This window comes from Molossus molossus, unplaced genomic scaffold (assembly GCF_014108415.1).
Source record: "Molossus molossus isolate mMolMol1 unplaced genomic scaffold, mMolMol1.p scaffold_m16_p_12, whole genome shotgun sequence".
In the NCBI taxonomy this organism is placed as follows: domain Eukaryota; kingdom Metazoa; phylum Chordata; class Mammalia; order Chiroptera; family Molossidae; genus Molossus; species Molossus molossus.
This window is the reverse complement of record NW_023425347.1, coordinates 78,352,567-78,369,404: the sequence shown is the minus strand read 5'-3', so window position 1 is coordinate 78,369,404 and position 16,838 is coordinate 78,352,567. Positions and strand designations below refer to the sequence as shown.

Below are 16,838 nucleotides of genomic sequence, written 5' to 3'. Positions count from 1 at the left end.
CAGCAGGGAGGTGGATACCTGCCTGCAGTGTAGGCTGCAGGACGTGCTGGGAGGGGGCAGGGAGGACATGGGGGATTGAGTTCAGTCATTGTCTATATGGACAAGGCCGGGCAGAGGGTGCTAGCATGAACTGTCAGCAGGGAGGTGGGTACCTGCCTGCAGTGTAGGCTGCAGGACATGCTGGGAGGGGGCAGGGAGGACATGGGCAGAGCAGAGGGCATGCCAGCACAGGAGAGGGGGGATGGGCGATGAACCACTCATTGAGGGTGTTGCGGGGGGACGGCTAGAGGGCAGGTGTCTCTAGTCTGGGTTCAGGTTGTCTCTGAGACTCAGGGCAATGGCTTCAAAAGTGTCAGCATTAGCCGTGTTCAATGTGAGGGACCCTCCAAACTTCAGTGCACAGGGCAAGGAGAAGCAGGACAAGGAGGCCAGCAGTGGGAAAGTGCCCGTAGGTGAGCATGTGGACAGCAAGCCAGTCAATGTAATAAGGGCAAAGTCCAATATGGTAGTTCATATGTGCCAGATGTGGATCTAAGCACTTCACAAAGCTGTGCATATTGTTCAAGGTCACACAGCGAACATCAGAGCAAACAGGATGCAAGTCTAGGCAGTCTGGCTGCACACCCGTGCTCTGCTGCCTTTCTGTGTTAAAACATTTACCCTCAATGGGGCTTTGTGGGTAAACAGAGTCAGCAGATAACATCTTGGCAAATTTGTGCCTGGGAGCTCAGGAGACCTTGGTTAGCAACTGGGAATCCTTTAGAAAGCAAGGGGTCCCTGTGGATGGGCCTCAGTTTCCCCAAGATATATGGATGATGCTGTCCCAAAGCTGAACTGACAGGGAACTTAGACAATGATGCTCAGACTCCCTCATTTTCACACCATTCATTCATTGATTCACTCAATGATCATTTCATTGAGCACTTACTATACACCAGTCTTGCAAGTGCCAGGGCTATGTTGATTAGAAAGGGAGAGCCTTCCTTTCAGGGTATTGGAAAGGAAAAGACACTAAACACACACAATTATTTAACTATTCATTGTGATAAGAGCCTTAAAGAAGAAAATCAAGGGGCTATGATAGCATGTTATAGGAAGGATGACCTAGTCTTCCCTGGGAATGAGTCTTTAGGTCTGAGATTTAAAAACCAAGTTCCATGGAACTCTGGGATTCTATGGAAGTTATTTGCAGAGTTACCTAAGCCTTTAAATTAAACTATGTTTTTGAAAAAAGTAACAAAAGAGCATACTTCTATACTCAAATGCACCACATTGGAAACTGTTAGTTCATTCAGGTATTGATAAGTTACTTTTTTATTTCTTGAAATAAAGTTCTCCAGTCCTTTCTGTGCAGTGATTGAAGTTTATTGCAAATGTCTCACTGATGAAGAAGGATGAAGCCCAACACTTTTTTTTTAATTTTTAAAAATTCAGGGGTGGAAAAACTGATTGAATTTACTACAACCTGCTTTTATGAATTATGATTTTTTTGAGTTATTTTGTAGCCAAAACAAAATATGAAAACAATGAATGCTGAGGTCAATGTCAGACTTCAAATGGCATCCATAGCCTCTGGGGTCAAATTGTTGTAGCCATAGAAGCAGCTTTGCTGCTTTTAGTGTCTTTTCATGGCAAGTAAATGTTGCATATTTAACTTATACATATTCTGTTTTATATGCATTGAAAATTTTTATATTCTGGGTAGAATTTCAATTAAGTAAAAACAAGTTTGGAAATGTCCTCAGTTTAGAGGTGTCAGAGACCTGGACTGCCGTCCATACCGTTACCTCCCCAGTCCCATCTCAGCCCCCCCAACCCCTCATCCCTTTCCCACGGCCCGCCACTCCCTCATAGCCCCTGATGTGGCGTGGAAACTCCTGACGGACAACCAACTGCTCCTGGGGGTGACACACCCTAAGTGAACTGGGGCTGATGCAGGTCCTGAAAGGATCTCAACCCCAAGCCCACTCAAAGCTTCAGGCAATGTTCAGCACCACGGACAGCAAACACCGCCCTACACCTGCTCAGGCCTGGAAGAGAGTGGACAGGGCAGCACACTCACCCTTCTTAGTGGCTTCGAAGCTATCATGGAAGTGAATCCTCTGGATGTCATAGGTCAAGGTTGTGTTGGGCAGCAGAGTTCTGTTCCTGTTGATGATGTTGGCAGAAAATCGAAAGGCATGCTCCTCGGCATTCATGACCTGGGCGTTGGGGCCATCTGCATACTCAAAGATCCCTCCTACGAGAGATGGGTAAAATCGTGTGTGCTGGGGAAGGAGAGGGTGTTACCAAAGATGCTTGACTCGAGAAGTTGTATGGACGAACTTCCTCTTCCCAAGTATTCAATAATACCCTAGACAATTCCCAGACACAGAAATTGTGCTGGACCCTGAGAAATACAAAAATCCTCCAAGTTCATTTCACTCAGCTAGCAAATTTCTAACAGAGACTGGCACACAGAGCCAAATAAAATCACCAGCCTATTAATATTGCTAATAAAATTCTCCACAGAGTGCTGGCAAGTAGTCTACCAGAATATTACAAGGATAAGATACCATGACCATGCAGCGTTGTTTTCCAGGAATGTAAGCATGGTTCAATATGAAAAATCTGTGACTATCATCCCATTATATCAATAGTTCAAAGAAAAAAACACCCATGTATGATCAACACAAAATGCAGGGAGGCGTCTGGTAAAATCCAATACTTACTACTGTTAGGAATGCTCACTAATGGTGGAACACTAAAGACATTCTCATTAAAGAAAAAAAGGAGGAGGAGAAGAATTCACACCACACAATTAACCAGCAAAATAAAAGAGAAAAATAATTTAGAGGCACACTTCTTGGAAAGAATTTAAAAAAATTCTTATTTGAACATGATATACATGCCTTCCTAAAAAACAAAACAAAACAAAACAAAACCCTTAAAATAATACTTAAGCATGAAAACTAGTAGGAATTAGTAGAAGATTCAAGTTAAATAACAAGTTAGCACAAATTAATAGTGTTTCTTTATATCAGCAACAACCAGTAAGAAAACTTAATGGCAAAATAATTTCCTTTACAATAATATTAACAAAATATTAAATAACTAAGAACAAACCAAATAATAAGTGTATAATTCTAGTAATAGAAATGATAAAAACACCTTAAGTGAAAGATATAAAAGTAGACTTAAATGAGGAGGCATATCATGTTTCTGGATATTTAGATTCAAGGGTAGAGGTGTCAGTTTTCTCCAAATTAGTTTTCAGTTTAATTCAATTCCAATTAGAATCATAGAAGGATATTTCTTTTACTTGACAAAATGACTAAGAAGCATTTGGAAGACTAAACTGGAGATAATAGTCTAAAAAGAGATGAGAGGTGACTTGTACTACCAGATTTAAAATGTATCATAAAGCCAAAATAATTAAAACTATGTCCTAATGGTATATAAAAACACAGACAGATCAATGGAATGAGATTAAGAGTCCCCAGAAAGAGATTCAAGTAGCGATAAGTAAGACATGATAAAGGTGGCTATTTCTAATTAGTAGGTAGAAGATGAATTATTCAGGAATTGTGCTGAGACAATTATTCAATTATTTGGGAGAAATTTAAGTTAGATTCTAATCTTAAGCTACATATCAAAGTAAATGCCAGTTGGATTAAAGATTAAATAGCAAGAAAGTAATGGAAGAGAGGAGGAAAGAAAACACTATAAAAGTGCCAGAAGAGAAAATATATGAATATTATACAATATTGAGGTGGAGGCCTTCTTAGGCATTTTTAAAAAATAGAGTTTTAGAGAGAGAAGAAGGAAGAGGGAGAGAGAAAAATATTGATGTGAGAGCGAAACATCAATCAGCAGCCTCCTGCATGCCCCCTACTGGGAATGGAGCCCTCAACCTGGGTATGTGCTCTGACTAGAAATCGAACCAGCAACTTTTGGTGCATAGGATGACGCCCAACCAACTAAGCCACACTGGCGGGGCCCTTGGCATTTTAATAAAGTCAGAAACGTAGGAGAAAGATTGATAACTCCAAGAAAAATCATACAAAATTTGTTTTCATCAAAACTACCATAACACTGCCCTGGCCAGTTTGGCTCAGCGGTTAGAGCGTCGGCCTGCGGTCCGGAGAGACCCGGGTTCGGTTCCCGCTAAGGGCACCTACTTCGGTTGCAGTTTGTCCCCGGCCCTGGTTGGTCGTGCGGGTGGCAGCCACTCGATGTGTCCCTTCACGTCGATGTTTCTCTCTCTCTCCCTTCCTCTCTCTCCCTCCCACTCTATCTGTACAAAAAATGGAAAAATATCCTCGGGTGAGGATAAAAAAATAAAAATAAAAAAAAGAAAAACTACCATAACACAATTAAAAGGCAAACAACAAACTCTGAAACAATATTGGTAACATTTATGGCAGTATGAAGGTCGATGTTCTTATTTTACAAAAAGTACTTAAAAAAAGATAAGCACTTCAATAGAAAAATGTGTAAAGGGCAAGCATAGATGTTTCACAAAAGAAAAAAATAATAATACAAAGGAGCTATTAACATATGAAGAAATGTACACTGTCCCTAATAATAAACTCAATTTAAACCAACACTGAGATGCTGTTTTCTGCCTGTCTCATTGTCAAACATAAAATAAATTATAACACCCAGCTTTGGTGAAGAAATTTGGAAACAGACACTTAACTATTGGTGGAATGGCACTTGGTACAACCCCCTTTCTGGAAGCCATTAGAAATAGTATACCAAAACCTTAAAAATGCTCATGTCTTTGACCCGACACTTCAGTGACTCAAATGATGGGCACATTATGCATGGGGAGGGAGAACTAGAGATGTCTAACACCAGAGAAATAGTCAATAAACTGCAATTTGTTGTACATTTCCATATACTAACAAAAATTTCATAGTTTGGAAAATATCCATAATATATATTTAAGTGAAAAATGGAGGCTGGAAAGTAGGAGATGCAGTGTGACCCCAGCTCATAAGAGGAAAAACAGAAGGAAGATGAGGAGAAAATTATGTCATCGACATGAGAATGGGAGACATTTCCAAACAACACAAGTGAATAGTCCTATGTGGTAGATATCTTATTTTGTTCTTTGTGCTTTTCTGCATTTTCCAAATAAAAGTTTATTTTCATCTCTTTATTCATTTTAAAAACCAACTTTATTGAGGTAATTTTTTGTTTTGTTAATTTTCACCTGAGGATATTTTTCCATTGATTTTTTTTTTTTTTTAGATAGAGTGGAAGGTAGGGAGGAAGAGAGGGGGGAGAGAGAGAGAGAGAGAGAGAGAGAGAGAGAGAGAGAGAGAGAGAGGTGAGATAGACACAATGATTGGTTATCTCTTGCATGACTCCGACCAGGGCCAAGGATCGAACCTGCAACCCAGATACACGCCTTTGACTGGGAATCAAACCAGACACTTTGGTCCTCGGGCTGCTCTAAATACTGAGCCAAACTGCCCAGGGCTATTGAGGTATTCTTTGAGAAATTCCACACAATTCACCTTGTTTCAAAAGCACAATGATTTGTAGGAATTTTACTGAGTTGTTTGACTATCATCACAATCCAGTTTCTGAACATTTCCATCATCCTCAAAAGCTCCCTCGTGCCCACTTACACTCCATCATTGTTTTCACCCCCAGCCCCAGGCAACCACTAATTTACTTTCTGCCTCTCGAGATTTGTCTTTTCTGGGCACTTTATATAAATGGAGTCATGCAATTTGTGGTCTTCTGCGTCTGGTCTCTTCCACTTAGCATAATGTTGTTGAGGTTTATCCATGTTGCAGCAAGTATCAGCTCTTCATTCCTTTTTGTTGTTAAATGATATTACTTCCTCTGGATGTATCACATTTCATTTACCCATTCACCACCAGCTGATGAGTACCTGGGTTGTTGCAATCATTTTGAAAAAAAATTTTTAAATAGCGAATATTTTTAAAAGTGGACAAATAAATCTGCCTCCCCCCGGTATTCCAGCCGGCTCACAGTTAGTGACACGTAGGGTGTCGGAATGTGACTCCATGTGGGTGTTCATAAACATGCTGAATGCACAAATAAAACAAGAGAAGAATGCACCCCAAAATGTGAAGGGGGTTCTCTCTGAGTGGTAGGATTATGGGTGACTTAAATTTCCTTCTTTGTGTTTTTCTGTGTTTTCCAAAAGTTCTGCAGTGAACATGTGTTATATTTCTCATCAGAAAAGCCATCATGTGATTGTGCTTATGTGTTTAAAGAAAAATAAATGATCAAAATACCATATGACCCAGTAATTCCATTTCTAGGGAAATAAATTTAGCAAAAGTTAGAGATGCATAAACACATTTATGTACAAGATATTCTTGACATTATTTATATTGGAAAAATAGAAACAACTTCATGTTCAAAAGTAGGAGATTACTCAATAGATGCAAACCCACCCATACGGCAGAGCAACTTGCAGGCATCAACAGTCAGGGTACAGGATGGCTTGATACAGTGTCCGGGATGTGTGTCCAAATAACATGGGAGGGGTGTGTGTGAAGGGGATGCAGATCTGGCAGGATGGGCCCTGGGTCCCTGGGCCTGGGTGGTAGGCCCACAGGGACTCATGACAGTTCTCCCTTAGGGTGTCTGACAGACATACCCATTGTAAGACATTCCCTAAAGTGACAGTACAAGTAAGATAATGATCACAAATCATGGTAGTGCAATTAGAAAAGAGATCAAATTATTTACATGTGCTTATTGCTGTTCTCTGAAAAACTCAAGAGTAGCAATGAAAACCTAGTAGAAACTAAAAAGAGAGCTCATCGTGGGGCGTGTGTGTGAACAGAAAAATGTACAGCTCTCCCCTACATCAACAATAAACAGTGAGAAACCCTAAGGAGAAAAAGAGACCCCATTCACAACAGCAACAACAACAAAATACAACAGTTTACAATAAATGCGTGATTCCTATATCAAAAAAACCCACAAAACTTTACTGGGGATCATAAAAGAAGACTTGAATAAATGGAGAGACATAACTTTCTCCTGGAAGGGAAGGCTGGGTATTGTAAAGATGTCAGCTCTCCTCAAATTAATTTATAAACTTAATGGAATTCCAATTAAAATCAAAAAGGACACACAGAAGGGCATACACCAAAATGTTAACAGAGGTTCTTTCTAGACAGGAAAAAGGTAATGGATTGCTTCTGCTCCCTGCTTTCCCCCCAAGTCCTCGGCACTGAGTGAGAGCCTTTGGTAATAAGGGAAAAAGCTTTAAAAAATGATCTTAATGAATACTTAATGACATAGGAAATGCTCATCCTCTCTTCCCCCAACCCTCAAGCAACAAAGTCACATTACAGTGTGATAGCTATTTATCAAACAGAAAGCACATATTTATAGGATAGAAAAAAGACTGGAAGGATTTGTATCAGCATGTTACCAGTGAGTATTTCTGGGTAGAAAGGGTTTATAGATACTTTAAATCTTGCTCTTTGTATTTGCTTGACATTTCCAAATGATTTGCAATAAATAATGCATTATTTTAATTAATTTAAAATGTTGAAATTAAGGAAGAGAGCCTGGGGAAAGGTATGGTCATTACAGATTCGACCCTCCCAAATGAGGGTCAAAGGTCATGGGACAAAGCCATTTCCTAGGGCTTCACGCCTCCTTCCTGGCCTCTCACACCTCAGCAGGTGGGGAGGAGAGAAGAGAAGGGGGTTAATCTCTCACCAGGGTGAGGACATGTCTCAGCCACTGAGACCCAAGCTCAGGGATGGAGGCTCAGTCTCAGTTCCATAAACACCCACCGATGGGTCTCTGCCACAGGCCCGGCTGTCACTCTGCCACAGGCCCAGCTGTCACTGGGAGTGTGAGAAGTCGGCAGCGGGCTCCTGCTCTCACGCAGGGCTCAGCTGACAATAGCCAGCACCCGAGTGGTGCAGCAGGGAAGAGCTTCCCCGGGGACAGCCACGCCTCAGTCCAGACCCTAGCTATAGCCACTGACGTTACTCAAGCTCTCTGAGACTCAGTTTCTCCATCTGTAAAATGGGATGCATATTTCCAAGGGTTGATTCTTGCAAGGGAGAAAGGAAGCTATAACTAAATGCATGGCAAACAGTGAGGAATTCTTACAGGAGGAGAGAAACACTGCTGTCTAGAAAAACAAAACAAATTTTGAATTTCCACATTCTCGGATGGGGGTTGATAAACTTTTCCTGTAATGTACCAGACAGTAAATAGTTTGGCTTTGTGGGCCAAATGGTCTACCCAACTCTACTTGGTAGCATGAAAACCACGATAGACAATATGTAAATAAATGGGTGTGACTGGGTTTCAATAAAACTTTATTTACAAAAACAGGTGGTGAGCAGATTTGGCAATCCATACACATGGGCTGTAGTGTGTCCCCTGTTTTAGGGGAAGGGCAGCCTTTAGGCCAGAGGTAAAAGCATTTGGGGCCTGGGTGGAGAAGATAGGACTATCAGAGTCCTAAATTGCTGTGCAAAACAACCCACAGATGAGATGTGGAGTTTCTGAACGGGGAGGATGGGAGAGAAGGGTCTAAGAGAAAGGGAAGAATTAAGACGAGGACTCAGAAAAGGAAGAAAGAAAAGGAGGACAATATAACCCGGGCCCAAAGGCGGGTGAGGCTGGTAAGAATCCTCCGCAGCAGGAAGGGGCCGTGTGAGCCGTGATGCCTGGTGCTTAGCTTCCAGCCGGCCAGCACGGTGCTGTCTCCTCCCTTCCTTACAGGACCCAGCGTTTAGGAAAGTCTGCCACAGAAAACCGACATCGGCTGAGCTCTTGGGGGAAAGTGAAGGAAGGTGGGCAGTGTGCCCAGCCCAGGATGAGTCAGAGACAGGTCAGCAGGTGCAGGAGATAGAATGAGAGGAGACAGGAAATTCACCAGAGGAGGAAGTTGGAGCAAGAGGTGGTCAGGAGAAACCGGAAGCCCTGGAGCATCTCGGAGGTGGAGAGATGGTCCCCTACCTCCCAAAGGCAGTGCAAGGGTGGGAGTCATTCTACTTGAGCATGTAAGGGCAAAGTGACCCCCAAAGTCTGAATGTCTTGGGACACTGAGGTAGCAAACATTTGCCTAAAGCTTACAGTTCAGAGAGAGTAGGTTCTTGTGCAGCCGACCTGGCTTGAGCGTTGGTTGGTCACTCATGGTTGTTCCAGCTGAAGGGAGCCGCCTTGCCCAGAGGCTACATCACTCACTTCTGCCTCACGGCAGTCTGTAGCCAATGACGGACTGATGCTGGGGCTCCGAAGGGTGGCCCCTGTGCCTCAGGGTGGGGATAAGTCTGTGGTGCATGTATGCTCCAGAGCCCCTCCCAACACCTGTGGCCCTGCACCCGATAAAGGCCTGATCTTACCTGAGGACACACCTTTGCCGCCAGCCCTGTCCCCTTCCCTATCTTGCTTTGCTGACTCCCCTGCGGGTTTTTCCTAAAGAGCGTTCTCCTCCTCTCTCAACCCCACGCATCCGAACCCAGCCTCTGGCTCTGTATCTAGACACGCTGGTCTAAGACTGGGATGATATTACTCTGGGGGAATCAACCACACTTACCCCTGAGTGCTTTTGGAGGAAGAGAAGGGGGAACAAAACCTCATCAATTGATAAACCATCAAGGGTTCTTTTTCCTACCCTCTCCCTTCTGGGTCCTCTCGCCCCGTTCTCTTCAGTGAAAGGGGCTTCAGAAGCTCAGGGTCTGATGGGCGGGGGCTCTGACTCAAGCTCTGCCTCATGGGAGAAAGGCTGCTTCGGGTCTTGGCTTCTGGAGAGGCAGCTCCCCCATTCAACTGGCTCCTCTCCATTCTCTCTCTTCCCATACATTCTTCATGATCGGTATTTAAAGAGGCTAATAAGTAGGTTGGCACCATTGATTAATGCATAATCTTAATCATGATTGCATAGTGTAATTGGCATTAATTTGAAAAGCCAGTTCATTACGAAAATAATTTTACTGCTTTCTGCTTTAATAAAACAGAGCAGAGACACCAGGGCTGCTGAGGAAATGGGACGGGGTAAGAGTGTGTGTGTGTGTGTGTGTGTGTGTGTGTGTGAGAGAGAGAGAGAGAGAGAGAGAGAGAGAGAGAGAGAGAGAGAGAGAGAGACGGGTCCCAGGAGATGTAAATAGGGGTGGAACACAGGTGATTTCTTCAAACGAAATCTCGAGTGGAAGTCCGATGGGTGAAACAAACAACATCAACGACAACGGCTGACTGTGTGTCAGGGATGACGCCGAACGCTTTCCACCCACGTCATCTGACACTCACAAGAACCTCTACAACCACATCAGAGAAAGACTGTTATTGCCCCGTTTTACATAAGAGAAAACTAAGGCCCAGGGGAGTCAAGGATGTTGTTAACACTACCAACTGGCCAGTTCTCTTCTGCAACCAAAGCCGGCTTGCTAGAGCCAATAGCTACATCTTCAGGAATTTTCAAAGCCACTTATTAAACCATTGGCAGCTTCCTGGCCAGTGGGGCTCAGTTGGTTGAGCATAGTCCTCTTCACCGAGAGATCACCTGTTCGATTCCCAGTCAGGGCACATGTCTGGGTTGCCAGCTCCATCCCCAGTATGGGGCATGCAGGAGGCAGCCAACTGATGTTACACTTTCATCGATGTTTCTCTCTCTCTCCCTCTCCCTTCCCTTCTCTCTAAAATAGTAAAAAATATTAAAAATAAACCATTGGCAGCTTGAAATCGACCACAGTAAGAGTATTTGCACCACAGAAATAAGCAGAAGCTACAAATTAGGACCTTTTTCTTGAAGAGCGTGTTCCCTAGCCCACCGCCGCCCAAGCCCGTTTCCACCATCTGGGCCTCAGAGACCGATGCATGGCTCCTGAGAAGGCGCATGGCCCAGGGCTCCGCCCAGCCAGCAGGAAGACGACGGCCCCAACCCAACCTCACCTGCAGACACTGGAACAGGGGCTGGGGTGGGGGAGCAGGGATAGAACGGGCTGCACCAACCTGAACCAAATTCCTTCTTGCTCCTTCTAAGGTATGTTTTGAAAAACATTCTAAATATCATAGACATAAATGATACGTCATGCTATTTTGAAGATTGCCTTTTTAAAAACATTTCTGGCCCTAGCTGGTTTGGCTCAGCGGTTAGAGCGTCGGCCTGCGGTCCTGAGAGACCCGGGTTCGATTCCCGCTGAGGGCGCGTACCTCGGTTGCAGTTTGTCCCTGGCCCTGGTTGGGTTGTGCGGGAGGCAGCCACTCGATGTGTCCCTTTCACATCGATGTTTCTCTCTCTCCCTCCCACTCTATCTGAACAAAACAAAATAAAAAATAAAAAAATAAAAATATTTCTGGAAATGTTCCCAAATGGTGGAATTTTCTTGCTTCCCTGGTGAGCATGCTATGGTGGCCTGTGTCACACTGAAGGTGACCTCACAAACCAGGACAAAGGGTTGTCACTGCTGCTCTGCTACACTTCACCGTTCTGGGCCCGAGTCCTGGAGACAGGCCTCCCACCTTCTGGGCAGATGGCCCTAGAGGTCCCCCCAGGCACAGGTCCGAGGGCAGATGGAGCAGAAGGCTTAGTTCCTTGCTTCAGCCCTTGACCTCATGACTATATAGGACTGGTCTGGAGTCTGTTGAGATTTTTCTTTCTCTTGACCAATTTCATGCTTTTCTTGAATTTGGCCCTCGCACAAGCAATCTGGCCAGCCCAGCTTTGAGCTCAGTGAGCCTGGGAGACGCCGGCAGGCTCTGCAGTGTGCCACCACCATCTGTCTGGCAGCCCAGTCCCAGGAGACGCTCGCGTTCCCAGCACCAGGCCCAGGCCCGTCTGTCCTCTGGGGCCTGAGTGTGCTCTTTCTTTCCCAGTCTGCTTTGTTCTTCCTCAAAGTTTCTAAGGTGTCACAGAGATTAATTGAGACGTTGATCAGTGAGACTGTTGCTAACAGCCTCTTCCCGGGGCCACCCTCCTGTCTGTTCTGATCAGGGTGTCTCCTCTCCCCGCCAGGGCCCCTGCAGCTCTGCGCAGCTGGCAGGACCAGGCTCTGCCCCCTGCTGCACCTCAGCCAGCACTTCAGGAGCCCCGGCGGGGCCTCGGAACTTGCTTTTCCAGTTTCTCTATGCCCTGTCTCCGCAGGAAGAGGAGCAGGGGAGCAAGTTGGCTGGCTTTCTCCACTACATACAGTATGTGGCTTCTCAAAGGTCAGCAGTGCCCAGCGGAAATGGGCTTTCTGAGGTCATGGGCATAAAAGGGGAGACAAGGAGTCTACGTGTCTCCCCTTTCGTGTGTTTGTCTATTCATCATCCATCAATCTGTCCATCCATCCATCCATCCATCCATCCATCCATCCATCCATCCCCCATGCAGTTTATTGGCTACAGCTGTGAACAAGGCATGATGCTGGGTGAGTCAGAAGACATCAGGCATACTCCCAGCCCTCCAGGAGCTCACAGCTTGGAAGAGGAGATGAGAGGAGGGCTTGAATAAAAACACTCCAAGGGTGAAAACTCTCCACGTGATAAGAACAGCCCATAAAGCTGGAGAGACTCAAGAGGGTAGAATGTGGTGGATGTTCCTCATGGAGGGGGCTGAGCTGTGCAGGAAGTACGGCAGCCAGTGGGGGCGAGGGGGCCCTGAGTGGGGAGTAGGGGGTTGAAGACTTGTGATGAGGCAGGACCAGTGGGGGATGGAGGGGCCAGGCAGGAGGGGAGCTGCAGGGCTTGCTTTTCTAGGACTGGGCGATGATGAGATGATGGGAGGGGGGTGCATCTAGGAGACGGTGCATGGAAGACAACTCTGGAGCCTGGCTGACGAGGGAAGTCCAGTCCAGCATGCGGATTCTGCAGTTAGACAGCCTGGGTTTGAATGGACCCCACTGCTGTCCAGATGTATGACCTTGGGCAAGTCCCTTCACTGCTCTGTGTCTGTTTCGTCATCTGAAGACAGGGATATTAATAACACTTACAATATAGGGCTATTTTGAGGCTTAAATGGCATAAATCATCTAAGGCACATTGTAAGCCCTTGATAAGGTAAAACCTTATTGCTATGAGGTGACAGGGAAGCTGGGGAGCCTTTAACTGAGATGGGGGCATCGGAGAAGCAGATGTAAGGAGAGGATGTGCATGCCTGTGGGGTCCCAGGAGAGGGGCCCCTGATTGAGTCCCGAGGCTGGTGGCAGTTGTTTTAATTGATCTGGTGATATGCTTTGTCTATACAACTCAGGGACATGCAAGTCAAATATTGCAGAATCGACCGCGTTGGGAGGATGGCTAGAGGCTCCCGTGCCGCCCAGAGAACGTGATGACCGATGGGCTGTCATCAGGCGGAGGAGCAGGAGGCAGAGCTGCTGGGAAGGGGCTGGGAAGGGGCTGCGGAGGGTTCAGCGAGCAGTGAGTGCCCTTGCCGCGGGGCTGGAGGAGTGCAGATGAGAATCCCGCGGGGCTGCCCCACCTCCTAGACGGGCAGAGCCATCCGGCCCACCCTCACACACGGCGCAGCAGAAAGGCCAACCAGAGCCTAGCTCTGCAGGCCCTTCCCATGCAGCCCAAGTTCTCTGCAGCCTGGGCTCCTCCAGGCAGCATGTCCTCCACCCACGCAGCCTTCTCACCCACTCCTTCCGCCGCTGCCCGCACCAGCGTTCCTTCTTCCCCGTTTCACCCTGGAGAAGCTGGCTTTCATATTTCTCTCCTGAGCCTTGTAGCACACACTGTCCTTATGCCCTTGTCCCGCCCTGCTGGCCACCCTCACACGTTTCTCTGCTCGCCCGGGGTTCTCTGACCATGGTGGAGGCATGCCCAGCGCAGGACAAGCTGCAGGGGCCCCTGTTTCCGTGCCCCTCAGAGGCACAATTTCGAGGCACACTCTATAGTTTCTCAAAGGGCCCCAGCGGAGCGGAGCGCAGTCACCCACAGCGTAACCACGCGCAGACACACCTTTATGGCCTACTGCCCTGTGCATCCCCGCGGTTCCTGTGGTCACCTCCCAGATAAACGACTTGCACCCTGACTTTTGTTGGTGGACTGTATTTGCAAGTCCCTCACTGAGCCACTTTCCCTGGGCTCTGGGTTCCCCTCCTCTGTATTCTCACACGTCACACTGTTGTCTGTGTCACCTCCCCGCTTAGGCTGTGGTCATCTGGAGGGTGGGGACACACAGCCATCTGCCATCCCTTTCCTGCCCCCAGCACCTAACACGCTATTTAGCCCAGGGGGGATGTCAAGATACAACTGTAAATAAATGACTATGTAAGTACACACAGGCGTGCACACACACTCATTCTGCTTGCTCTGAAAAGCTAATTCCACTTCGGGACTTTGTTACTTCAGTGAAAAGGCAAAACACACACAAATATCTTTCAGACCGTCTGCCATGAAGATGCCCAGCCAGGAGGACTCCGGTCCTGTAGCTTTCACACCCCCACCCCCACCCCAGCCCCAGCAACCATGGGCTCTAAGCAGATGAGGAAGCTGCGGCTGAGGTGCCCTCAGTGGGCACCCTCCCAGGCCCCTGCCCCCTGCCTGGATGGATAGAGGGCCGTGTGCCTGGCAACGTGGCTGGTTGGCATAGAGAGGGGCCCTGGTTCTCCCTGGCTGCGGGTGGGCTCTACAACCAACTCTAACTGGGGCTCATCTCCAAACCCAGGGGCACCTGCTCCACAGTGGTGCCAGCATTGGGAAGGCAGCCCTGCCTCCGGCAGCCCCTAAGTGCCAGCCTGCCTGCCCACAGCCCTGCCCTAAGAATGCAGGTGGCCCACCCTAAGGCCACTCCGGAAAAGGCACGGGCAGAGGCAAGGGGCAGAGGGAGCAGAAGGTGGGAAACCAGTGGAGGAGAAAGAGTCAGGCTGCTCTGCGTTATTACTCCCATCCTCATCTGTTTTAAATATCAATTGCTATGCAGGTTAAATACTTATTCAGATGTCTTTTAGCTTAAAAGCAAGCTAATTGATCTCTGGAGATCCGGAATGAACAGTGAAGAAACTGCACTAATTATAGAATCAACTTCCACTTCTCTGTTTTGTTTTGTTTCTTCTCAGACAATACCGCTGGAGTGATAGAAAGCGGCCTCGCGGAGGAAGACACGTGTCGTTGTATTAGGCCGAGACAATCCCCTGGCCTCTCCCCGCCCCTCCCACGCGGCCCCTGACTCTGGGGTGGGGGCTCCTGGGTGGGCCTCCTGGACTCACCTGTCCCAAGTGGGAGCTCTCCAAGCAGAACTTGAAGATGCTGAACACACAATATACAGAGGATGTACTACAGAACTGTACACTTGTAACCTATATACTTTTATTAACCAATGTAACCCCAGTACATTCAGTAAAAAATAAAAGATGCTGAAAATATCAGTCCAGTTCACCAGTGGCTGGAGTCTACATAGTTGTCTGCTCTCAGTCCACCTGCCCTACAGGACACTCCCCCCCCCCCCCCCCACACACAGTCCTTCAAAAAACACACAACACACAGCACACAGCATAAAGGATGACAAAGCAGGTCCACTTCCTGCTCACGTACTTTGACCGCCTCTGGGCTCTCAGCTTGTGACTTTGCACTGGCCTCCTGGGAGCGATGGTGCAGCTCAGCTTCACCTTGGCATCTGGGTCCCTCCCAAAGCTCCCTGCTTACCAGGGAGGCCCCGCGCTGCAGCTCCATGGTGCCCGGACCGCAGTGTGGCAGCCGGGTTTCCTCAGCGGGTGCCAGTGGGTGCCTCTCTCCTGCCTACAGACATGTGTCTTTTTTCACTTTCTCTTCTCACCCTGCCCAGGTTCTGACTCATCTACTAGGCTGCCTTGGGTAGACAGAGAATGGGCACCCCGGCTTGGCTGGAGGGACAGCTGTGCCCTGCCAGCGTCTCCCATACGCTTGGGAAACTAGCAGCGAAACAAGGCCAAGCAGGTCTTTTTCCTGCAGGACTTCTCTGGGCATATACGCCGCTCGTGCGGCCTCTGAGATGGGGCAGAGTAAGCATTTCCCAAACTTACTCGACAACCGTGGAAACCTTTTCTGGCGGAGCGTCTTACCGGAAACAGGCTTTGGAAATCGCTGTGTTACAGCGATTTGGGCGAAAGGGTTTTTCCTTCTGAGGTGTGAACTGCTTATTTGAAATCCAGGGCCGGAGCCTTCATGTCTCAGCTCACTTCACACACCTGGTCCCCAGCCCTGAGCACCAGAGACCAGGAAGAATGAAGGAAGTATGACAGCAAAAGTGTTCAATCTCCTGGACACCAGGGGCCCAGGAGACAGATCCGGCTTGTCACTGATTGATCCTGGGACACCAGTGACTGGGCGCATTAACACAGCTTAGAGGTGTGACTACTCGGCTGGCGTCTCATTAGTGTGTCTCTGTGTGTGCCTGCGCACGTGCACCCGGGCGGTGTGGGCACACATCCCCCTGGGTGGGGGCACAGCAGGGAGGGAAGCGTGGGGATTCGATTCGTTAGCCCAATGCTTTGTGCCTCTCTCCCCAAGGCACTAGGTTGAAATGAGATTGTGATTTAATTTTGATCATTAGCAAATGAGACTCCTTGCAACTTCACAAGCTCGCGGCTCGTACAAAGGAATTCCCAGCCCCTTGTCCCCCACTGACACCGCTGATAGAGACATACATCCACTCAGCCCTTCCTCACTCAAAAATCACTCAGGGAGACCTCCTGTGTGGTGGCACTGAGCACACAGCACATGAACAGTAGCGGAGACCCCTACCCCAGTAACACCTGGATTCCCCAGAGCCTTACTATGGGCTGCAATGACCTCAAACACATGTGTGTTATCTAGTTTATAGTCTGCTTCTGCCTCCACCCGCCCCTCTAGAATATAAGAGCTCGTTCATGTTCTCTCCAGTGCTAGAACAATGTCTGGCATATAGTAGGCACTCAATAAATATTTCT

At 47.3% G+C, this 16,838-nt stretch overlaps 1 protein-coding gene across 1 annotated transcript in view; it reads right to left on the bottom strand.

The window, feature by feature from the left end:
* The window catches only part of GRIK3 (glutamate ionotropic receptor kainate type subunit 3), a 208,915-nt gene that overhangs the window by 82,802 nt on the left and 109,275 nt on the right, over positions 1–16,838 (bottom strand). Inside the window, exon 2 of the mRNA XM_036256235.1 lies at positions 2,063–2,239. Within this exon, the coding sequence (XP_036112128.1) occupies positions 2,063–2,239 (177 nt within the window). The remainder of the gene's footprint in view (positions 1–2,062; positions 2,240–16,838) is intronic.